This window comes from Trachypithecus francoisi, unplaced genomic scaffold (assembly GCF_009764315.1).
Source record: "Trachypithecus francoisi isolate TF-2019V2 unplaced genomic scaffold, Tfra_2.0 Lachesis_group16, whole genome shotgun sequence".
Taxonomy (NCBI): domain Eukaryota; kingdom Metazoa; phylum Chordata; class Mammalia; order Primates; family Cercopithecidae; genus Trachypithecus; species Trachypithecus francoisi.
This window is the reverse complement of record NW_022681461.1, coordinates 90506259-90530292: the sequence shown is the minus strand read 5'-3', so window position 1 is coordinate 90530292 and position 24034 is coordinate 90506259. Positions and strand designations below refer to the sequence as shown.

The 24034-nt window shown below is 41.3% G+C and overlaps 2 protein-coding genes across 3 annotated transcripts in view; both read left to right on the top strand.

The window, feature by feature from the left end:
• The first annotated feature begins 7744 nt into the window (after positions 1 to 7744).
• Positions 7745 to 18997, top strand: LOC117099274 (endogenous Bornavirus-like nucleoprotein 1). The gene is made up of 3 exons (XM_033238719.1): positions 7745 to 7756; positions 8139 to 8314; positions 15254 to 18997. Exons 1-3 carry the CDS (start codon positions 7745 to 7747, stop codon positions 15726 to 15728), a joined length of 663 nt encoding a protein of 220 aa, XP_033094610.1. The 3' UTR covers positions 15729 to 18997.
• Positions 8162 to 24034, top strand: part of ZCCHC7 (zinc finger CCHC-type containing 7) — a 281226-nt gene continuing 265353 nt past the window's right edge. The window contains exons 1-2 of one of the 2 annotated variants that reach the window (XM_033238075.1): positions 8221 to 8310; positions 9600 to 9626. The gene's annotated coding sequence lies outside the window, so the exon portion shown is untranslated. Of the gene's footprint in view, positions 8311 to 9599; positions 9627 to 24034 lie in introns of both variants that reach the window. The other variant, XM_033238073.1, reaches the window with a different exon arrangement.

Here is a 24034-nt window from a genome sequence, read left to right as displayed (position 1 = left end):
GGCATGATCATGGCTTACTGCAGCCTGGACTTCCTGGGCTCAGGTGATTCTCCTGCCTCAGCCTCCCAAGTAGATGGAATACAAGTACCCGCGAGCAGGCCCAGCTAATGTTTTGTATTTTTTGGTAAAGATGGGGATTTGCCATATTGCCCAAGCTAGTCTCAAATTTCTGGGCTCAAGGGATCCTCCTGCCTCGGCCTCCCAAATTGCTGGGATTACAGGCATGAGCCACCCTGCCTGCTCGTTCACTAATAGAGCTTTCTTACCAGTCTGGAGCTTTCTTTAGCTAATATTCAGATGGGTAGATTCTCTCTGTGCCAAGAAACCAACATAGATGATAATAAAAACTCTCTCACTATTTCCACACAGCTGATCATAGGCACAGAAAAGAGAAAGTTCCAGGGGGTAAGTTCTGAGAGCAACAGCATAGCACAATGAGAAAAAAGCCATTCTCTGGAGAGAGACTTCAAACATTCTGAAGAAACTGTGTGGAAGTTCCAGGATTTTAACAGATCTGTCCATAACAAGCAAGAACAGGGATTGCTAGAGCCATGCAACTAGAGTTGTTGAAGACTGTACAGGAAACAGGAAGTTTGAGGTATTGGGGATAGGGAGACAGAACCTCCTGCAATTAATAGGTCTGATATAAGAAATACACCACCCACATGCAGACTGGTCAGTCAACCGCAGAAGAATATCAGATCCTGAAGGGAGGCAGAGGAAGAGGACATCACAGAGACAGTCCTTTTAAAGCCCCATATTGCTAATGGTTTCACCATTGAGTAAGAAACAATGGATAATAATGGTTGAAACACAAAGCATCACGTCTATAATTCATCATATATAATTGTGCTTGGAAGTTGACTGCAGTAAACTGTGGCTCACATGACAGAATGATCTTAATTATTTTCAATTAGTTTCTTTTGTGGTTAATCTAAAGTCCTGAGTAAAATAATTCATGGTAGCATTGCCACAAAGACATGTGGAAACTGAGAACTGTAGGCATAATTCTGGGGTCCAGGATGGGCAGCTGAAGAGAGCAGCCCCTCTATAGATGACACCTAAATAAGCCCTCTTTGAGCATGTGTGATCCTTCATGTCTGATAATCTGTGGATCCAGGGCTCATGGACATTTAAAAGAAAGGCATGCCTTTTTAGGCAGCTTCTCAGCATGTTACTGATGACATGCTTCAAGATTTCTTGTACAGAATCTGATGAGTCTTAAATAAATTAGAATCCCAACAGTTTTGTTAGTCAGTATTCATTATATAGTCACTTAGAGCTAAGCCTTGAGGAATAAAATTCCAACTAATAAGAATAATAAAAAACGGGAATGGTGCCCTTGAAATACTAGTTTTTTATCCCTAGGATTTTATTGTAATTAGAATATTATGTATATAATTTATTATATATATTTAAATTTCATAATTTCATAAGGTAAGGCAGTCTCCAAGAAAAATTAAACGCCATCTATATGAATGTCCAAATTTTCAAGAACGATTTCATAGCCTGGTTGAAAATTGCGTGCTCTCCATCACCTTGCAATTTGAAGAACTGCAAAATCATGAATAATACAAAAGGATGTTAAACTTTTCAACAAATCCAGATGGGTACCAATGTCATTGACAATCCCTGAGAATCACCTTGATTGCTGCTTCAGACCTAGGAGCTTGAATTGAATATCACTTACCAGTTGGAATCTATTGGCTTAAGTGATGACAGTTTCTACAATAACATTGGTATTGTTTACTTTTAAAATTGTACAGACACTAAGTTTGTATTTTTATCAAATAAAAAACGTCCAAACTTTAACATTCAGTCATTTCCCTTGCTAGCCTTCTATTTCTTCTCCCTTATCATTTAGACTTTGGTGCAATAGAATGATGGATTGGGAACTAGAGGCCAGTTTCAACACCAACCTTTGCTGGGACCTTGCAAATCTCTTCTTCATTTTGCATCTCAGTTGTCCCTTCTGCAAAATGAGAGAGTTGGACTAGATGTCCCTTTCAGCCATGATTCTAGGGTTTCCATTGTTCCACACAGTCACTGGATGAAGAGACATCACCAATGGAAAGACTGAGCCGCCATGAGAACTCATGTTATGTCTTGCAAGACTTAAGACTGGGTATAATGGAGGCCTAAAGTCTTTACTTCCAATCTTAGGTAGCAGGGAAATATGTCCATTTGTGGGTTATGCTGCTCATCATCCCTCTACTCCCTGTCTACCCACACCATGCTATGTCCTGGATATTCAGAGTCAGGGCTTGTCAACACAGAAGACTCGCACACTTGTGTGATGCTTTTGCTGATCCTGTTTCTTTGACAGAAGATTCCCCCTGCTTCTCTACCTAGCAAACTCTCACTCATTCTTTTCATTTTGTCTTTTAATTTTATATTTTGACATAATTTCACATTTGGAGAAAAAATGCAAAATCACTACAAAGAATTCTCATATACCTTTTACTCAGATCCCCAAAATGTTAACTTTTTACCACACTCCTCTCTCTCTCTCCCTCTAGCTCCCAGAATTTTTTCTTCTGAGCCACTTAAGCATCAGTTTCAGACATGATGCCCCTTTACTCCAGGTACTTCAGTGTGCTCAACCTGAAAAATAAAACCAAGGCGGTCCCCTACATAACCATAATGTAAATATAAAAATCAGGGAAATAACGTTAATGCAGTATTGTCCTCTAACCTAAATCTGGATGTTGCCAATTGTTCCTTTAATGTGGTACAGTTCCTCAGTCTTTCTTTCCTTTTCCTGACACTGACAGTTTTGAAGAGATAAGTACAGCATTTTCAGAGTGTACCTCAATTAGTCTTAGATAGGTCCCTCATTGTTATATTCAAGTTAAGCACTTTTGATGTGAATGCCACAGAAGTAATGTGCTATTTTTCTCAATGAATCACATCTTACTTTTTAAAGTGAAAGTCATTCTTCAATCTCCTCCATTCCTACTCCCCTCCTGAGAGGTAAATAATCACTGTTAATGATTGGTATTCATCTAGTATTTTGTCTATGCACTTATATACACACATATCTATATACAGGCACACTTGTATCCTTTAAAAACATAACAAAAATGAGAACACTATATACATACTGCTCTGGAATTTACCTTTTTTCACTTAAGTGTACGTCTTTGGGAATCTTTCCATGTCAGTGCATGCAGATTTCCTTTATTCTTTTAAAAGTGGCTATGTATACACACACACACACACACACACACACATACACACACACACACACACACACACACATAAATATTTATTTTGGTCCCCCTAGAGACTGCATCTGGCCATGTTGCCCAGGCTTGTCTCAAACTCCTGGGCTCAGGAAATCTGCCCTCCTCAGCCTCCCAAAGTGTTAGGATTATAGGCGTAAGTCACCATGCCCAGCCAAAAGTGGCATAATATTTTTTAATAGTATAAATGTGTTCTTGTTTAGTTTGTTCCCTACTAATGAATATTTGCATTTTTTTCTATCACAATGTTTGTACATAAATTTAAGAACATACCTCATTTATGATTGTGATAGATGCTATCAAATAGCTCTCCTAATACACTTTTCCAGTTTGTATTCTCATCTACTGTGCATGAGATAATTTGCGTTTTTCTGACTGTTGGTGATGTGGAGCACCTATTCATGGCCTTTGGGTTTCCTGTTCTGTGAATTGCCTGTTAGTGGTCTTTGCTGTGAGAATGCTGAATTGTCGGTCTTTTTCTGACTACTTATTTCTCCAGGCCTCACTCAACTCTGTTCCTCTGCAGAGGCTTCTCCATTTCCCCTAATCAGCCACCACCCCCTCCTCTGCTGTCCCACAACACTGTTCACACCGTGCCCAGGCCTTCATTTACCAACCATTCCATACAGAATCTACTTATTCCAAGTGTCCACTGTGAGCCCTCTCTGTGCTTGGCCTTGGCCTAGGTGCTGGGTGGAAAGACATGAGCCAGTCATCATAGACTCCATGCTAAAGTTCAGTTTTGAAATGCAGCTTTGAGCATAGAAAAGAGCATGAGTTTTAGATCTAGACATAACTTGAGTTGAATTCCAGCTTCACCACTTCCCAGCTGTATAATTCAGAGCAAGTCACTTGATCATTCCAAGTCTCCATTTCCATACTAGTGAGGTGGGGCTAATCCCTCCCTTAGAGAGTCACTTGAAGCTGGACAAGAGACAGTATATCTGAAGTGGTTAGCAAGGGCCCATTTACACAGTAGGCTTGCAGTGAATGAATGGTAGTTGAAAGGCAGCTGTTAAGAGGTCAAAATCAGTTAGTTCTCAGAGGTTCTAGGAGCCATTAATAAACTGGAAAATAAAAAGGAAGGAGGTAGCTCCTCTGTTTGCAATGCAAAGGATATGGATGAGTGCCGCTTGCTCAGATCCTGCTACAGAATATCCTTTACCTTTCCTGCTCTCTGCAGCAGATTTCTGCTTTGTCCTGGCCCCTGTCCCAATTCAGCTGTGCACTGTTGATGTACTACTGCCACTGCTGTGGGAAGAACAGGTGCTTCCCTTCTCAAATAAATGTTGGTCTAGGCCGGGCACGGTGGCTCACGCCTGTAATCCCAGCACTTTGGGAGGCTGAGGCAGGCGGATCACGAGGTTAGGAGCTCAAGACCATCCTGGCTAACATGGTGAAACCCTGTCTCTACTAAAAATACAAAAAATAATCCGGGCATTTGTGGCGGCCGCCTGTAGTCCCAGCTACTCGGGAGGCTGAGGCAGGAGAATGGCGTGAACCTGGGAGGCGGAGCTTGCAGTGAGCCGAGATCCTGCCACTGCACTCCAGCCTGGGTGACAGAGCGAGACTTCGTCGCAAAAAAAAAAATCCACAAAGTGTTGTTGAAATTTAAAATATTATAATAGATGTATGGGAGTAATCCTGGCAATATATTTTTAAATTTTTAAAAAGTTGACATTTATTTTACATAATACATATTACCAAAACAAACAATGAGTAATCTGTGATGTGCTTCTATGCCTGTTTACTTTTCTGGAAAGTGGTTCTCCAATTTTACCTTTTTTTTTTTGAGACGGAGTCTCGCTCTGCCGCCCAGGCTGGAGTGCAGTGGCCGGGTCTCAGCTCACTGCAAGCTCCGCCTCCCAGGTTTACGCCATTCTCCTGCCTCAGCCTCCCGAGTAGCTGGGACTACAGGCGCCTGCCACGTCGCCCGGCTAGTTTTTTGTATTTTTTTTTAGTAGAGACAGGGTTTCACCATGTTAGCCAGGATGGTCTCGATCTCCTGACCTCGTGATCCGCCCGTCTCGGCCTCCCAAAGTGCTGGGATTACAGGCTTGAGCCACCGCGCCCGGCCAATTTTACCTTTTCATAGTACCTTGTCCTTCTCCTTCCCAGCACTTACCCTATAATGTTAATGAAATGTTCTAATTCTTTTCTGGCCAAACTCCTAGACTATAACTGTTTTCCTAGCTAGACTCCTATCTCTATGAAATCAGTGACTTAAAAATTTACAACTTTTCTGCACTTTCTAACACCGTCTTTTAACAGATAGATGTTCAGTAAACGTTGGTCAAAACAAAATCACACTTGTCTTGAGGAGAATTGAAATAGGCCAATTAATTGGCAGTGTTTCATTATGAGAGGAGAAAAATATTTCAGAGCAGTCTAAGTTACGTTAAAGGTATGCAAAAATAATTTTTTTTTTTTTTAATTAAAGATATGGGATCTCTCATCCAGGCTGGAGTGCAGTGGTGTGATCACAGCTCACTATGACCTTGAACTTTCAGGCTCAAGCAATCTTCTTACCTTGGCCTCCTTAGTAGCTAGGAATACAGTTGTGTGCCACCACACCTGGCTAATTTTTACTATTTAAAATTTCTTATTTATTTTTATAAAAAGTTCTTTTAAAATTATTTTTATATAATTTTTTAATTAAAAAGGATCTTATTTTAAATATAGATGGGGTCTCCTTATGCTGCCCAGGCTGGTCTCCAACTCCTGAGCTCAAGCGATCCACCTGCTTCAGCCTCCCAAAGTGATGGGATTACAGCCATGAGGCACCGTCCTTGAGCTTTAAACATTTTTGTTCAGACGGTCTCATTCTGGAGTGCAGTAGCGCGATTTCGGCTCACTGCAGCCTCGACCTCCGCAACTCAAACCTCAGCCAGGTACAGCTGGGGCTGCAGGCGTGGGCAACCACGCCCGGTTTTTTTTTTTTTTTTTTTTTGAGACGGAGTTTCTTGCTGCCCAACGTGGAGTGCAATGGCGCATTCAAGGCTCACTGCAACCTCCGCCTCCCGGGTTCAAGCGATTCTCCTGTCTTAACCTCACGACTGGCTAGGATTACAGGCATGCGCCATCATGCCCGGCTAATTTTGTATTTTTACTAGAGACGGGGTTTCTTGCCATGTTGGTCAGGCTGGTCTCGAACTCCTGACCTTAGGTGATCCACCCGCCTCGGCCTCCCAAAGTGCTGGGATTACAGGTGTGAGCCACCGCGCCCAGCCGCCCAGTTAATTTTTTAAATTTTTTGTAGAGACAGCCTCATGCTATATTGCCCCGGCTGGTTTCGAATTCTCTGCCTTTAGCGATCCTTTCACTTTGGGCTCCCAAAAAGGTGACAGCTACCCCATCAGCCAGGCAGGCATTCAAAATTTATCAGACCCAGACAGACCTGAGTATGAGACTTCAGTTAGCACCATCCCATGCAGGTGGTGGTGAGGGGGGATGGGGGTGGGGTGTGTGTGTGTGGCAATTGTTTGAAGGCATTTTTTTCTTTTCTTCCCTGTACCTGCATCACCTTTTATCTTCGTGTTCCTAGAATTTGTGATAGAAAGAACAATGTGTAGCCAATGGATAGCTTATGTTATTTTAGTGTAAATTCTTGGTATACAGTTTAGCAAAAACCTCTTCTTTTTTCCTTTAAAAATTCACCTTTGGCCGGGCGCGATGGCTCATACCTCTAATCCCAGCACTTTGGGAGGTCGAGGCGGGCGCATCACCTGAAGTCAGCAGTTTGAGACCAGCCTGGCCAACATGTTAAAACCCCGTCTCTACTAAAAATACAAAAATTAGCTGGGCGTGGTGGCAGGGGCCTGTAATCCCAGCTACTTAGGAGGCTGGGGCAGGAGAATGGCTTAAATCCGGGAGGTGGAGGTTGCAGTGAGCTGAGACCGTGCCATTGCACTCCAGCCTGGGCAACAACCGCGATACTCCGTCTCAAAAAAAAAAAAGAAAGAAAGAAAACTTCACTCGTAGCCGCTACAAGGAAGTGTAATGGCTCACGCCTGTAATCCCAATGCTTTGGGAGACAGAGGTGGGAGGATCTATACCTTCAAGCCTCGAGCTTCACAAGACAAAGAACTCACTGGAAACTGCTGCTTATCGGATGACATACTGAGGGCAACTTGAATTGATGCTCCCAGGTTGCATTCCTGAGACTTGGCCCAAATAAATTCTCTATATTACCTTTGCCTCAGATTTTCCCTTAGGTTGACAGTTATTTCTAAAGTTGTACAAATGGGTTTACCTTGAGCATTAAAATAAGGTGTGAGAAGGGCAACTGAAACCAGAGGCTCCCATCACAGCCTAGTAGCCTTCGGAGGCTTCCAAAGGATCAGCATTAACTCCAATATTTAGCAGTAGTGCAGGTCTTTAAGATTCATAAAGTGTTAAATCTGCTGCCTGGAATTCCAGAGAGTTGGAGGCGCTGTGTTCAGCCTAAAGGTAAAAGCGATCAGCCTAAGATCAGGAGCGCAAGGGAGAAGTTTGAAGCCATGCGCTCTCAAGTAGGCGTTTCCCCCTGCCCAGGTCTGCGGGCCAAGCAGCCAGCCACGCCGGCCCTCGTCATGCACGCGATAAGCTAGGCTCCCATGCCACGTGGCACTGGGAAGGCGTCCACCGAGCGTCAGGGAGAAGGAGGCGGAGCCCGACCTCAATCTCGCCCGTGTCCTCATGGGAGTTGTAGTTTTCCTCGCGGGGGTAGCGGGCACGAACTCCCCGGCTTTTGTCCGTAAATAGCATCTCCTTCGTAGGAGTCATTCAAATAATAGATGCAGCCTAGGTAGCTTCAAGAGAATATGGGAAGGGGAAGGGGCAAAGCAAGGAAGGCAAGCCTAATAATTATGGGCGGGGCAGAGAAAGCGTTCGCACTCAGTATGCGCACATCAGGCCCGGAGGGTGGGCGGGGACGGAAAGGCGACGACTAGAGCGGTGTTGTCTCCGGAAGTGCCTTCCCTCCGGTCTGCGCGGACGCGGCCTCCTTACCTCATTTGTCCTCGCCCCTCCCCGTCCCTCTACGCGTTTGGTTCCCGGTTGGTGCTTCCTGTTCGCAGCCGCGGCAGTGAGTATGTTTGTGACGGACCCCCCAGCCGCCCGCGGCCCGGGACCCCTACCTATCCTCCGTCTCGCCCGCTGGGCTGTGGAACTAGCGCGTGCCCCCTCGCCGGCCTCGACGTCTCCCGTCCGTCCCTCACTCGTGGCCGGGCGCAGCTCCTGGTCCCTCAGCTGCGCGCCGCCTCACGCGGCCGGGCTGCTGGACTCGGAGGTCCGCGTCTCCCTGGCCCTCCAAGGGCTAAGGCCGTGATTCTGGAGCGGCTGGGCGTCCAGGGCCTCGGTGGGGGTGGCGTGTCTGCCCTTTTTATCTCTCCGCAAGACCCCCAGTCTTGTAGGGAAGCCAGTCAGTGAAGCGCAGAGGTTCCGGCGCGCCGAGAGGGAGTCCAGTCTTTGAGGACCGAGTAGTCCCGGGCCACCTCCCACCTCTGCTGTCAGAAGCAGCAGCTGCAGCCGTGGACTCCAAGATTTCGGGAGCTGTGTCCCTTTCCTCATGTAAAACAAGTAGACTTGGACTGTGTTTACTAAGGCGCCCTTTATCCCTCCCATCCTGTGAGCGGACAGTTGCCTTCAACTTTTGGGAAGAGCTGCCGGTTCGGTGGAAAAGCTGTGGCTGGGAATCAGAAGGCCTGTGTTCTAGCCGTGGCTCCCCCACGAACTCGCTGGCGACTCCAGAAAGCTCTTATTGAGGCTGAATTTAAGATTATTTCAGATTACACTGTTGAATTAGGGGCTCCATTAGGGCCTTTTTCGCTCAGTAAGTTTATCTGAGCCCGTTTCTCTAACTATAAAACGAGAGTCAGTTTGATGACTTTTCAGGTCCCGTCAGAAGCTCTTGACTTTGTGGTTTTCTTTTTCTTTTTAAAATTTTATCTAGGACTGTTAGAGAAGTGACTTCGTGTTTTGAATAGTTAGGCTGTCACATACAAAGACTTTTAAATGGATTGTGTGTGTATTTAGGAAAGCATTATGCTTTGGAGACAGTTTAGCATTGCTGCTTTCAAGGGAATCTGAGGATGGGGAATAAACTCAGGAAGGATCGCAAGTGAGGATTATATTAATATGTTAGATATCAGGGTAAGAGACTGCATGACCGAAGGAAAAGGGCTAAGGGAAAGGTGAAGGAAATGTTTCCGGATAGGATTAATTCTCATAAAAATCATGTCTGTATCCCAAGAAGAGCTGGGACTTATGTGACTCAATTTAGCTTATTTTTTTCCTCCCGAAATACTGTGCTCTGTCTTTTGTGACCTTTGTTTCACACACTTGGATTCTCCACCCCATTCAAATTTGATTCAGAGTGGCCGTCGCATTTGAAAAATGGACATTTTAACCCCTTAGTTGTGTTTCACCTCTCACTGTGAGGACAGCTTATTAAGACTAAGAAAGAAATTTTACGTTGAAAGTATATTCATCACATTCCAATGAAATTTGGACTGAAAATGAGGCTGTGGTTTTGATTTAAATCGGCCCGAGAGGGATGCCTCTGTCATCAAGAAGGAACATCTAGGAAGGCTAAAGGTGCTTTGGAAGTAAGTAAGAGCAAAAGGTCAGAATGACCAGCAGGTAGACTGTGAGAGCAGAAGGATTGATTAAAGATTGTATGAAGTGGGGCCGGGCGCGGTGGTTCACGCCTGTAAATCCCAGCACTTTAGGACCCTGAGGCGGGCGGATCACCTGAGGTCAGGAGTTCCAGACCATCCTGACCAAAATCGAGAAACCCCGTCTCTACTAAAAATACAAAAATTAGCCGGGCATGGTGGCACACGCCTGTAATCCCAGTTACTTGGGAGGCTGAGGCAGGAGAATCGCTTGAACCCGAGAGGCAGAGGTTGCGGTGAGCCGAGATCGCGCCATTGTACTCCAGCCTGGGCAACAAGAGCGAAACTCCGTCCCCCCAAAAAAGTAAATTCTGAAAGCTTAAATAAGCCTTAAGATACCTAGTTTAAAACAATTCGGTCAATGAACACTGCTCCCTCTTTTGAATGGGAAGAGTCTTTGCAGTTATTCTATAACTTTTATATTTGTTAAGCTATTTTAATTCTTAGATAAGTTTCATTTCCATTTCCATTATATTTTAGGATCTTATATAAGAAACATTTTTTCTGGTCATCGGATTGATAAAGTCTTTGAGTACTAACTTGGGAGATTCTTGGATGATAAACTGACAAATGTGTGTTTTCCTTCCAACTAAAATGTCTCATTCATAGTTTTTAAACTCTGCTGGGAGGTAAAATGGATATTTGTGAGGTAAACTTAGGTGTTAGAACCAATGCAAATATTGGAATGAAGGAAGACTTTTTTTTTATTTGAAATTACTTATTTGAAAATTGTATTTAAAAATGTTAGTGAACAGTTGGCTGAGAATCACAGAAATGTGAATCACTTCTAGCTGTGTTCTTAACGGGCTGCATAACCTTGGATAGGCCTCCTATCTCTTTGTACTTTAGTTTCCTGTGGGTAGATTGAGGAGTCTGTATGAGATAATCTGATTTTGTTATCTAGTTAGAATACTTAGGAGTCACGTACAGGGATCAAAAAGTTGAGAAAGCCTTCTGAGTCAAGGGTTTGTGTGTGTGTATGTAAAAAACATATATTGTCCTCTGAGAATACTTTTTTAAACAAGTAAATTAAATTCATTTGAACGTAATTAAAGAGGTAACATAAACCAAAACAGCCTCAGGCAGACCTTAACCCTGGCATACATAAGCTACCTAAATAAGAGAGCACGTTATGCCCAGCACAATTTTCAAGTACAGATGGTACAGAATCCTCTTAAAGGCCATAGGGGCTAAATTGTTAAATTCATTTTTCTACATTTCAGGGAAAGAGATAAATCCTTCGACCCAAGGAATTCAGTTTTTATTATGGTTCTGTAGTTTATTTTTGGCATACATTCACAGGTGTGCCTATGGCTCTATTCTTAATCCCTTTCCTTTGGGATGGCTCCAAGAGTAGTACACATTTGTAACTCTGTAATTTAGCTTTTTAATTTTTTCCGTGCTGCACTGGAATTATGTTTTATCTTAAGTCCACACTGGATCCTCAGGATGGATCCAGTGAGGATTTTGAAAGAAGCATAATTCCTTTGACTTCTTTTAGAATTAATTTACCTATTAAATAAAAAGGAAAGGATTCATCTTTTATTTGAATTCCTCTGAGGCTAACAATTCAATATAAACTGATAAATGCTATGAGCATTATTCAGACAGCCACGTTCAATTTGTGTGATAATAACAGCATAGCCACCTGAAGGACAGTACCACAAGGGCACAGGCATGTGATACCCTGTAGAAGAAAAGCATTACAGGTGGGTTTATTTATTTCTGGAAAACAAACAAAAAACTCCAGCAAGAATGTAGTACCTTTTTGGCCCTTGTCCATTTGGTTTTTGGGATTAAGGTGGTTCTATTACCAGAACTACCATCACAACACCTTGACATTTTGGGCAGAAATTTGAGTGGCTAAGAAGACAACTATTTTTAATTTTATGTGTATAGCTACAAGTGGAAAAAAGAATAAATTGGCATTGTTATTGCTGTCTGAGCTGTCCTTGATTTTTGGACACACACTTATTTTTCAAGAGCTCTCTTTTTAATCAGTAGTCCATCACTACCTAATGGAAACATCTACTGTGTAGATACAAGAATTTCTAAGACTTTGGAATAGTTGAAAGACAGCAGAGAAATTTATCGTATCATAATTTCTGTATTTTAAGCACATACTAGATTTATGAGGGCTGAAGAACAAATGCCTGGTGTTATATTTCATTTATGAATTCAATAGATACTTATAGATGGCCCCCAAAATACCAGTTACTCTGCTTGGCTTTGGTGATTCATTGTTTAGCAGAGTGTATATAGTTCCTGCCCCTCCTGGGGTTTGTGATCTGTGCTTCTGGGAGATTTACATTGAATATATAATTAGAAATGTGATGAGTGTTGTGAAATGTGAAGTGCTATGGAAGCCTATAAAAGGGGCATTTAATTTAATCTGGTGGGAAGTGATTTTGAGCCGAGTTTAAAAGATGAAGGCTGAGAAGGATTTAATATGCTCATAGTACTAAGTAAAGTGTTTCACTTTATGCATTTATTCCCAAAGTTGGGAGTTTTCTCTCAATTTTAGGTCTTTATTACGTTTGTATTTTATACTCATTTTTATAACTAGCACAGGAGTAAACAAGTTTAGCAGTTTGGTTTTTTTTTTTTTTTTTTTTTTTTTTTAAATGGGGCCTTGCTCTGTCACCCAAGCTGGAGTGCAGTGGTGTGAACATAGCTTACTGTCAACTTTGAACACTTAGGTTCAAGCTATCCTCCCTCAGCCTCCCAAGGTGGGAGGTACAGGTGAGTACTCATCCACTTCTGACATTGTCCCTGTGTTCTCATTCAACCAATTCTGTTGATACTGCCTGTTGACTATAAGATTTGCTTACCCAGGAGTTAGACAGCAAGTATGGGGAATGCCTGGCACACAGAATATATGGAATTAGTGTTAGGATTTTAGTAACTTCACAGTTGGAAAGAGAGGAAAATATGAAGAGCTATTCATATAGGGTAGATTATAGGAGAGAATGCAAGTTTTGAAAGCTACATCATCAAGGATTAAAATTTTGCTGCTAGCTTTGTCTTTATGATTATGTGGTCTTGTAGTCTTAATGCTTATTCCTTCAAAAAGTTTATTCTTTTCATTTTCCTCCCTTTGTGCCTAATGCTCAGTCTCTTGCACTAGTTTCTGAAGTGGTCTTCTTTTATATCTGCCCTATATGCTGCTGTTAAAACTGGTATTGAAATGCTCTTTTATTCATGGTACCTTATTGCTCCAAAATTTTTAATGGCATCCTGCTTCCCCAGGAAACAATGGCATTGAATGTAGATCATACTTGAAGCCCCTGGGATTGGCAATTTTTTTTTTAAGAAACCAGATAGAAAATATTTTAAGTTTCTAAGTCATATGATACCTTAACTACTCAACTCTGCCCTTGTGGGAAAGCAGCCTTAGATAGTACCTATAGAAATGGGGGTGGCTGTTCTCAATAAAACCCTACTTACAAAAACAGGTGGCTGGCTCAGACTGTAGTTTGCTAACCCTGAGAACTTGACAGCAAAAATAAGAGATAAATAGTAGTTAGAACATACAGCAGATCAAATAATTTTTTTCCCATATAGGTAAGATCTAATAATGTTTTTAGGTAGAAAGGAAGAAACTTGTGACTAAACCTGTTTGATGTTTTTGGTTGGGGGGCAGGTTAGAGATAGGATCAGGTATACATGTTGTTGAATTATTTCTCAAAGGGAAGAGAGAGAACAGTAATTGGAAAATCATCAAATATTTATAGAGGTAGAGGAGAAAGAATAAATTCAGATGCACTGAGGTAGATGAGAGTACCTATGAGGATTTGTTTGATTTCCTTAGGAAAATGAAAGCAGAAGTAGGAGAGGGCAGAGGATAATTGGAAGCTTAGAATGGGGAAAGGATGTTTAAGTGCTGTGGGGAATACTTCCAGGCAGTGGTTACCAGTATTTTGAAGATGACAACTTGTTTAACCTCGAAACAATTTGTGGACCACCCCATGATTGTAGTTACATTTTTAGTATTCATCAATGGAGAATATGCATATTAGAAAAAAGCTACTACTCAGTTCTCTCTTAGATGACTTTTTATTTTATTAACCACAACATTGACTGCACATTTGAAAAATGTTAATACATGTATGTGAGAGATAGTCTTTATGTAATGCATTGCCCTGGGTACCCACTGAGATAACTAATTTAACAGCTTCCCAGGAGGCTGAAAGCTTGTAAGTTAGAAATCATTGCATTCTAATGAATCAACAATGAGAGAATAAAGGATTGCTTAGAAGTAGTACTCTGTCAAAATTAAAATGAACTTATAATGAACACTTTGAAGGATTCTGTAACTTTTTATCCAGTAGTACTTGGCAGCTTTGAGCAAGATGACAGAAGCAAAATGATCTAGGGTTAGGCATAACATTATATAGAAGGCCAGAATAAACATTTAGCTTATTCTTTCTCTAAATTACCTTTTCCTGAGATCACACCCTGTTTCATTAATCACTTTTCTATGGTGATCAAATTGGCATCTCCTTTTCTTTTCTTTTTTTTTTGAGACGGAGTCTTGCTCTGTCGCCCAGGCTGGAGTACAGTGGCCTGATCTCAGCTCACTGCAAGCTCCGCCTCCCAGGTTTACGCCATTCTCCTGCCTCAGCGTCCCAAGTAGCTGGGACTACAGGCACCCGCCACCTCGCCCGGCTAGTTTTTTGTATTTTTTAGTAGAGACGGGGTTTCACCGTGTTAGCCAGGATAGTCTCGATCTCCTGACCTCGTGATCCACCCGTCTCGGCCTCCCAAAGTGCTGGGATTACAGGCTTGAGCCACTGCGCCCGGCTGGCATCTCCTTTTCTTAACCATTTTGTTGATTTCATGTTCCCCTTTTACACCTTACTGATTATTTCCATTTGGGTATCTTACTGTTTCACATTTAACCTACTGAAAAGAAAGCTTCTTATCTTTCCTTTGAAATGAGCTCTCTGCTGATTTCTGCTTGGAGTAGAGAATCTACAGAGATGCTGAAGTTGATGGGAGAATGTGGATAGATTGGGAAAAACATGAATTAGGTGTGGGATTCATTGAAGAAGTTGAACAGTGTCATGACTGGTAAATGATGGTGATGAGAAAGTAGAGAAAACTTACTGTTTGCTCCTACCATTTGTTTTTTTAATTTTAGCCAAATAAAATCAAATTTCGCATTTTTGAAAATTAACTTGACTTTTGTATACTCTTACAGATATTCAAATATATGTTCTCTATTTTATTTCCTTAATCCAATAATGTTATAATCCTATTTCTTTCTAATTAATAAGCAATATATTCAGTACCGATGCCCATTTAAGTGTGCTGTTACTCTCTAATCATTATTATTCCTTTCACAAATAGATCTGGGCATAGGAACCAATCAGAAACAACCACTTCAGCAACCAAGACCATTGTTCACCATGGAGGAACCCATGGATACGTATCTGCGATACCATTCACTGGGCAGCAGTCTTTTGAGCCAAGGGGCAAATTTGGACAGTATCCATCCGATGCAGATGAACCACATTCAGGCATTGGGGAGGTGGAGGACACAGAACAGCTAAATCAATGTTTGATCCAACACTTCCATCTCATTAAGACAAGTTTGACTTTTCTTTGCTTTTTATTTCATGGAATACATGATTATCTCTTAACTGTTGGAGTTTCCAAGGAGTCATACCTTGTGACTTCATTTGGTGGAAAGAACAAAACTAAAATGCTGTATGGCCAAAGCCACAAAGGGAAGGATCTGCGATTTACATCCTTGCAGCTACTATCTGTACTGTACTGTTGTGATCTACTGATTGGCATTGGCATAGTAGTAGGGGTCAAGTGACAGAATCCGTGCCAACAGTTTCCAGGTTCAGAAGCAATTCAGGATCCTAATGGTAGCTCTCCAGCAACCAACACGTGGTGATTGTGCCAACTTGTTGCTCAGTTATAATGCAGGGCCAGTGATTGATTGGCTTAAGTCAAGACCCTGGTTGAGATCATTTGTCTTTGGTCTAATAGAATTTGAGTCTAGTAGAATTTGAGTCTCCAGGGAAAGAGCTACTTGACCAAATTAAACTAGTAGCAGGTAGAGCGCAAATGACAGCATATTATACCATCAAGATGTTCTTAGAGCAGTGTATGAATGGATCTGTTGTATTGCCATCAGTTGTGACTGATACTGTTGTATTCAAGGAGAAAGAGAAACTTGTTTAGAAAGCACTTTGAAAGTTTTTTGAGTACGGGGGTGCCCTGCGTCACCCCATTATGGTTGAACTTTGTCCTTCAAAATTACCAAACTTGGCAGCAGTGGCAAATTATTGGGCTAAAAGACTTAATCAGACATATTCTGGGTTCAAGGCTCCTAATATAATAACTGGTGCGGACATTATACTTCCACTCATTCAGATGGTTGCATCCCGCCAGGCATCCAGTAGAACAGAGACTGAGAATATGGACACTTGAACATTAAACATTCTGAAGAATTTTGGAATGACAGGTTACAAGTGAACATAATCAGTTCCCCATATTAAAAAAAAAAAAAGATTTGGGGATAGATTGGGCTCACATAATAATCTTTAGAGAGATTTTTTCATTTTTGTGAAAGTACAGAAATTCTCAACTGCTTATGAAATGCTGATTGTTAAACAGCATCCATAGCTATTTTGTGTTGTTTCCCTGACCCCACCCTGAAAAAAAAAAAGTATGGCACATTGAAAACAGCAGTATGATGTAAGAGAAGAGATCACAAACTCCTTGAGGGTGGGTCTTTTCCATACTCATAAACCTACTTATGATATTCGGAGTAATTTGTTGACACTTATATTAATATTCCCTCCTATCCCATTAATTGCCAAATCATCAAACATTTATTGAGCATCTACTCTGTGTAGGGTGTAAGCAGTACTGGGGACTTACAGTGATAAAAGACATAGTTTTAGCCGTAAGTGATACACTGTTTCACTGAAGAGATAGAATATAAGAAGCCAAGTAATTTATGGAATTCCCTTCTTTATTTTTTATTTTTTTCTTTTGGCAGTGGAGTCTTGCTTTTTAAATAGAGCAAAGCTAGTCTGGAACTCCTGGGCTCATGTGGTCCTCCCGCCTTAGCCTTCAGAGTAGCTGGGACTACATGTGTGAACACAGCTTGGAAATCTCTTAACCATGGGAGTCAAGTCTCAAAATTCTGGTGATACAAGTGGTTGAAACTTAAAACTTTATTTAAAAAATAGGATTTGTGAATTTTAGATAGTTCATAAGTCTGCGAAAGAGTGTATAAATACATATTTTACATTTACTATTATTTGTAGTAAATTTTAGTATAGCACTATCTCTTTATCTGTGGAAACTTCAGACTCTCCACGATTACTTTAATTTCAGTGAGACATTAAATATAAGTGGGCTTACACATTTGTTTTGCTTATCTGACAAATAATATACAACTCGGAGGCGTTTTTTTCCTTTCTATTCTTCATCTAAATGTTCAACACTTTTCTGATTTTGTGATCTGAAGTTGTTGGTTAGCTTCCTTAGGCTCCATTGAGACCGTATATACGTGACACTTAACAGTCTAGCCTTCCTTGGTACATATAGATATATAATGGTGGCTTTGCCTGTAGTAAATTCATGCCAAAACATAGACTTTCAGTGCCTATTACATATGACTTTCAGCTCTTTCTACTGAGGGATGTAGGAGTTTATTTCTAAGGTCTGAGCCTCTTTTCCTGTACTTCCTTTACTCTTTCCTCCGCCTTCTTTATAAAAACTATGGATGTTCTATCATTTGTTTTCCTTTTTGATTCCCTTTCTTTTATTATCCCCAGTAGCAGTGACTTGTAATTCTCATATGTTAGAAAGGCAGATCTCCTGATTGAAGAAAAGATCCGCCCAAGGAAGTCAGCATGTTTAATAATTTTTGAGGGGGATCTCAAATTTGGGAAGGATTGTTATATAAGACAACCAAATGATGACATGAGACAATAAATGCTATAGGAATTATGGAGGAAAAATCAGCTATTTATTTTATTGGTTAAGGAAGAGATATTTTTGGTTGTAGAAGTAATTACTAACTCTTCTACATTTTTTATTGTGGAAATCAAAAATATATATACGAAAATAAAATGTTATATAATTGACTTCAGTGTCCCATAAGCCAGCTTCAGCAGTTACCAAATTCTGACCAATCTTTAAACACATGCACACGTGTCCCTCAGTATCTGTGAGGTGTTGGTTCTAGGACCACACTCATGGATACCAGCATCTATGGATGCTCAAGTCCCTGATACAAAATGGTGGAATATTTGCATATAACCTGTGTACATCCCGTATTATTTAAATCATCTCTAGATCACTTATAATATGTAAAACAATGTAAATGCCATGTAAATAACTGTATTATTTAAGGAATAATGACAAGAAAAATGTTCATGTTCAGTACGGCTGCAATTTTTTGTGTGTGTGGAATATTTTCATTTCAAGGTCAGTTAAACCCATTGACATAGAAGGCTGACTGCGTGTGTGTGTATGTGTGTGTATTCACATACACACACACACATCTACATATATTTCTGAAAGGTAAATATTCTTTTTTAAAAAAAATTATATCATTATCACAGCTAAACAAATTACCAATAATTCTTTTATCCTCATATACCCAGTGTTCAGATTTTCTAGATTGGCTCCTACTTTTTTTTACAGATTATTTGAATCTGAATCAATTCATATACTGTAATGTTTGATAACTTAAGTGTCCTTTAATCTATAGGTTCTCTTTTATCTCTTCTTCATTAAATTCCTTGTAATTTATTGTACTAAATAGATTGTCTTCTAGAATTTCCTGTAGTCTGAATTATGTAGTATTGTTTGACATGTTCCAGTGTCCTCTTATTTTCTGTGAGTTGGTAGTTAGGTCTAGAAGCTTGGTTAAATTCAGATTTTCTTTCTGTTAGATCGTCAACTTGATAACAGTTTCATTTGTTTCATTTTGCTTTTGATATGTTGTTTTTTAGAATTACCTCCTAAAATTTTGATTTAATTTTATAATCATGTAAAATGCTTATAAAGTTCCAAATTCAGATTAGCAGAACACAATAAAATCTATTCAGAGAAGGCAAACCTTCTGTCCGGTCTCCATCCTGTTCCTGCCCTTCTCCTTATGGGTAACCATTAAGAGAAAATTGGTGATTGGTCCTTACATTTAAATATATATATATATATATAAGCAAAAAACTATATATCTTTGTACCCTCTTTCCCTCTTTCTTAAATTTATTTATTTATTTGTTTGTTTTAGACAACGTTTCGCTCTTATTGCCCAGGCTGGAGTGCAATGGCACAACCTTGGCTCACCGCAACCTCCGCCTCCCAGGTTCAAGCAGTCCTCCTGCCTCATCCTCCTGAGTAGCTGGGATTACAGGTGCCGGTCACCATGCCTGGCGAATTTTTAGTAGAGACTGGGTTTCACAGTGTTGGCCAGGCTGGTCTCGAACTCCTGACCTCAGGTGATCCACACACCTCGGGCTGGGATTACAGGCTTGAGCCACTGTGCCCGGCCCCCTCTTTCCCTCTTCCTTTTTTTCTTTTTTTTTTCCGAGACAGAGTTTCGCTTTTGTTGCCCGGTCTGGAGTGCAATGGCGTGATCTTGGCTCACTGAAACCTTCACCTCCCAGGTTCAAGCAATTCTTCTGCCTCAGCCTCCTGAGTAGCTGGGATTACAGGCATGCGCCACTATGCCCGGCTAATTTTGTATGTTTAATAGAGATGGGGTTTTCCCATGTTGGTCAGGCTGGTCTCAAACTCCCAACCTCAGGTGATCCACCTGCCTCGGCCTCCCAAAGTGCTGGGATTACAGACGTGAGCCACTGTGCCCAGCTTCCCTCTTTCTTAATAAGTGGTGGAATACTATCTACTCTTTTAAAATGGTTGATGAATAGTACACTTGTGACAACCTTTTTTTTTCTTCTTTTTTTTGAGACAGAATCTCTCTGTGTCACCCAGGCTAGAGTGCCGTGGTGCAATCTCGGCTCACTGCAATCTCTGCCTCCCAAGTTCAGGCAATTCTCCTGCCTCAGCCTTCTGAGTAGTTGGGATTACAGGCATGCGCCACCATGCCCAGCTAATTTTTGTAGTTTTAGTAGAGACAGGGTTTCACCATGTTGGCCAGGCTGGTCTCAAACTCTTCATCTCGTGTTCCGCCCACCTCAGCCTTCCAAAGTGCTGGGATTACAGGCGTGAGCCACCGCGCCTGGCCCACTTGTGATAGTCTTAAAATGTATTTTAAACAAATAAAAAGTCTAATTCCACTTTCAGAAGCATGCTTTCTTCTTGTTCCTGGTCATAATGTTTCTTTCTCATTTAATATTTTTGTAAGATTTAGGTTTAGCAAAAAATTATTAGGCTTAGGATTTTTTTTGAGACGAGGTCTCACTGTCTTGTCCAGGCTGGATTACAGTGGCATGATCTCGGCTCACTGCAACCTCCGTCTCACCGGTTCAAGCGATTCTCCTGCCTTAGCCTCCCAAGTAGCTGGGATTACAGACATGTGCCATCACGCCCGGCTAATTTTTATATTTTTAGTAATTTTTAGTAGAGTCGGGGTTTCACCATGTTGGCCAGGCTGGGCTCGAACTCCTGACCTCAAGTGGTCCTCCTGCCTTGGCCTTCCAAAGTGCTGGGATTACAGGCGTGAGCCACCGTGCCTGGCCAGGCTCAGGATTTTAAAAGAATATTTGTTTTGAAAAAGGAAGGATATGACTTTTTTTTTTTTTTTTTTTTTTTTTGAGACGGAGTCTCGCTCTGTCGCCCAGGCTGGAGTGCAGTGGCCGGATCTCAGCTCACTGCAAGCTCCGCCTCCCGGGTTTACGCCATTCTCCTGCCTCAGCCTCCCGAGTAGCTGGGACTACAGGCGCCCGCCACCTCGCCCGGCTAGTTTTTTGTATTTTTTAGTAGAGACGGGGTTTCACCGGGTTAGCCAGGATGGTCTCGATCTCCTGACCTTGTGATCTGCCCGTCTAGGCCTCCCAAAGTGCTGGGATTACAGGCTTGAGCCACCGCGCCTGGCAGGATATGACATTTTTAAGAGTTGAAGATGCCATATTCCTAGTTTGTGAGTCTTACAGTATGTTAACGTAGAACTCCTTCAATATGTATAATTTGGAACATAGCCCCTTTAGTTTGTCAGCATTTGGCACATAGGGGATACCTAACAGATCATGGGTAAATTTAGTTAGAATTCTGCTTTTTTGTATAGATTAGAGCTCTTTACATAGTATTATTTGAAGTGAAATAATGGTTTGATTAAGGTAAATGGCTTTTGAAATTGAAATAAAATTATGGCTTCAACAACTTAGGGCAGTAACTCTTTTGTTTTATGTCAAATCCCTTTTCTCCCAAAAACATGTACATAAAAGTTTTAGATATAATTTCACAGGATGGAGAACTCATCTAGAGGCAGTTGATGAATTCCTGAAATTTATTAGGCAGTCAACCAGGACTTGATAACTAATTAAAATTTGAGTAGAGTGGGTTACCTATTTGAATTTCAGATTTTCAAATATATGATATTTTATTTGATCTGGGTCTTCACATACGCAGTTTTTTTTTTTTCCCTCCTGTGTGAGTTAATTTCCAACTTGCCTGGCTGACACCTACTCATCCCTCAAATACAGTTTAAAAGGTCACTTCTGAATGAGGTGTAATGGTCATAGGTTCTCAATTAGTGGTTGTTATTGGGTCTGTTAGGACTCTGCAGTAGTTAGCTTTGACTTTGGGTAACTTAATTACTTTATTGGTGAAAAAAATACATTTTTTTCATTAAAGTTATAGAGCTAAAATGAGAGAATGAGTAGATTTAACATAATAGGCAAATATTTTGATAAAAGTCTTCATAACTACATGATAAGTTCATGATCATTGTGGCAAACATGGGCTTATACCTTCCACTCTGTTTTTTTCTGTTTTTTTGTTTGTTTGTTTTCTTTTGAGACAAGGTCTCTCCTCTGTTACCCAGGCTGGAGAGCAATGGTGCAATCGTGGCTCACTGCAGCTTTGACCCCAGGTGCAAGCAGTCCTCCCAGATAGCTGGAACTGTAGACATGTGCCACCATACCCAGTTAATTTTTGTATTTTTTGTAGAGATGGATTTTGCCTTTAGGATATTGCTACAACCACCACTGTGAAACCACAGGCCCATATGCTAAAACAGCCCTGGGAGACAGTTGAGTCCACCCCTTCTCCCATTTTGCAGATGGAGACACTAAGGCCCAGAGAAGGAAAAAGAATTGCCACAGGTTCTACAGTGAGTTCATGGGAAGGGCAAGACTAATGAGAAAACGGACATCTCTTGGACACTCACTGGGCACTGTGCTTTGCATACATGATCATATTCCATCCTCAAAACCTGTGCAGCCAGTTTTGTTAGTGCTCCAGATTCACAGATGAAGCCTCAACTCTGAGACTCAGACACTGGGAGTTGCCCAGGATCACACAGTTAGGAGACGGCAGAGCTGGAATTTGAAAGCCAGTCTGATTTTCCACACAAATCGTTTGACCACTAACACTTTAGGGTTGCCTAAAACCCAGGCCCCATCTCCTCACTCCCCTAAGTCCACTCTATCCCTGTAGTCCTCCATTATGTTACATTGACTCCTAAAGAAAAAAGATCCAAATGGACACCGCTCTGGAGGATTTGCAAAGCACTTCTGTGTCTTCCTGCACATCATCTCAGGAGATCCTGATCCCAGACCCAGGTGGTAGCCTGGGCAGAAATAGCATGCTCATTTCACAAAGCAAGAACTGTTGGATTTCCTTCAATCTAATGATTTCACCACCATCTGTGCGATAGCCGAGCGAAGTCAACAGGTTGAGAAACTCCTGTGGTAGGAAGGGAGACCCATGACCTGCCAATAGGGAAGAACAGACATATGGCACTTGGCCAGGGAAACTTAATCCAGAAGAAAAAAGTGTATTTTCTCTCCTTATATATTTCAAATAGAATAATGAGATAATCCTGGATTTTATTTTTTTTTTTAATTAATTATTTATTTTGAGACGGACTCTAGCTCTATTGCCCAGGCTGGAGTGCAGTGTTGCAGTCTCAGCTCACTGCAACCTCTGCCTCCCGTGGTCAAATGATTTTCCTGCCTCAGTCTCCCAAGTAGCTGGGACTATAGGCGCCCACCAACATGCCTGGCTAAGTTTCGTATTTTCAGTAGAGATGGGGTTTTGCTATGCGGCCAGGCTGAGATAATCCTAATTTTAAAAACTCAGCTCTGGTGTTTATATTTTAATTTACTCTCAGAGAGGTAGGAGGGTGTAGAGGAAATGCAAAATGTGAGTCTTATTTTATGATTTGCTATGGTAAGCCACATTTAATCGCTTTCTTCAGTGAAAGGATTTACGAAGGATACAACACAGTGTACCTATCTGTTGCCTTATTGTATTTTTTCCCAGATTTTTATTTACTTTGTAATGCTACAACAATAAGGGAAATTAAAACGGAAGAAAATTATCCATAATCCTACCAGTGTAACAAATGAACTGTTCGGTGCTCCTCTTACTTCAGGCAAAATTTACGTAGGTGATTTATGAGTGTAGTTACAGCTTCGTATTCATTCAGCTTTCTCACTTGACAGTTTATCATGATAATGCCACAGGTCTTCATAATTATCATTTAAAAATAAATTTTTTTTTTTTTTTTTTTTTTTTTTGAGGCGGAGTCTCGCTCTGTCGCCCAGACTGGAGTGCGGTGGCGCAATCTCGGCTCACTGCAAGCTCCGCCTCCCGGGTTCACGCCATTCTCCTGCCTCAGCCTCCCAAGTAGCTGGGACTACAGGCGCCCGCCACCTCGCCCGGCTAGTTTTTTTTGTATTTTTAGTAGAGACGGGGTTTCACCATGTTAGTCAGGATGGTCTCGATCTCCTGACCTCGTGATCCGCCCGTCTCGGCCTCCCAAAGTGCTGGGATTACAGGCTTGAGCCACCGCGCCCGGCCTAAAAATAAATGTTTTAATAATTATTTTAATGGCTGTTTAATACTCTTTTGAGTGGATATATCATTCCCTAGTATTATATATTTAGAAGGACTGCAATTTTTCACTATCACAGATAATCCCAAAGTGCATGTCTTCATACATATCACGTTCTCCTATTTTTGT

Coding starts and splice junctions, on each gene's coding strand:
- LOC117099274 (XM_033238719.1), top strand. Junction 8,315..15,253: donor GTTCGCAGCCGCGGCAGTGA/GTATGTTTGTGA, acceptor TTTCACAAATAG/ATCTGGGCATAGGAACCAAT.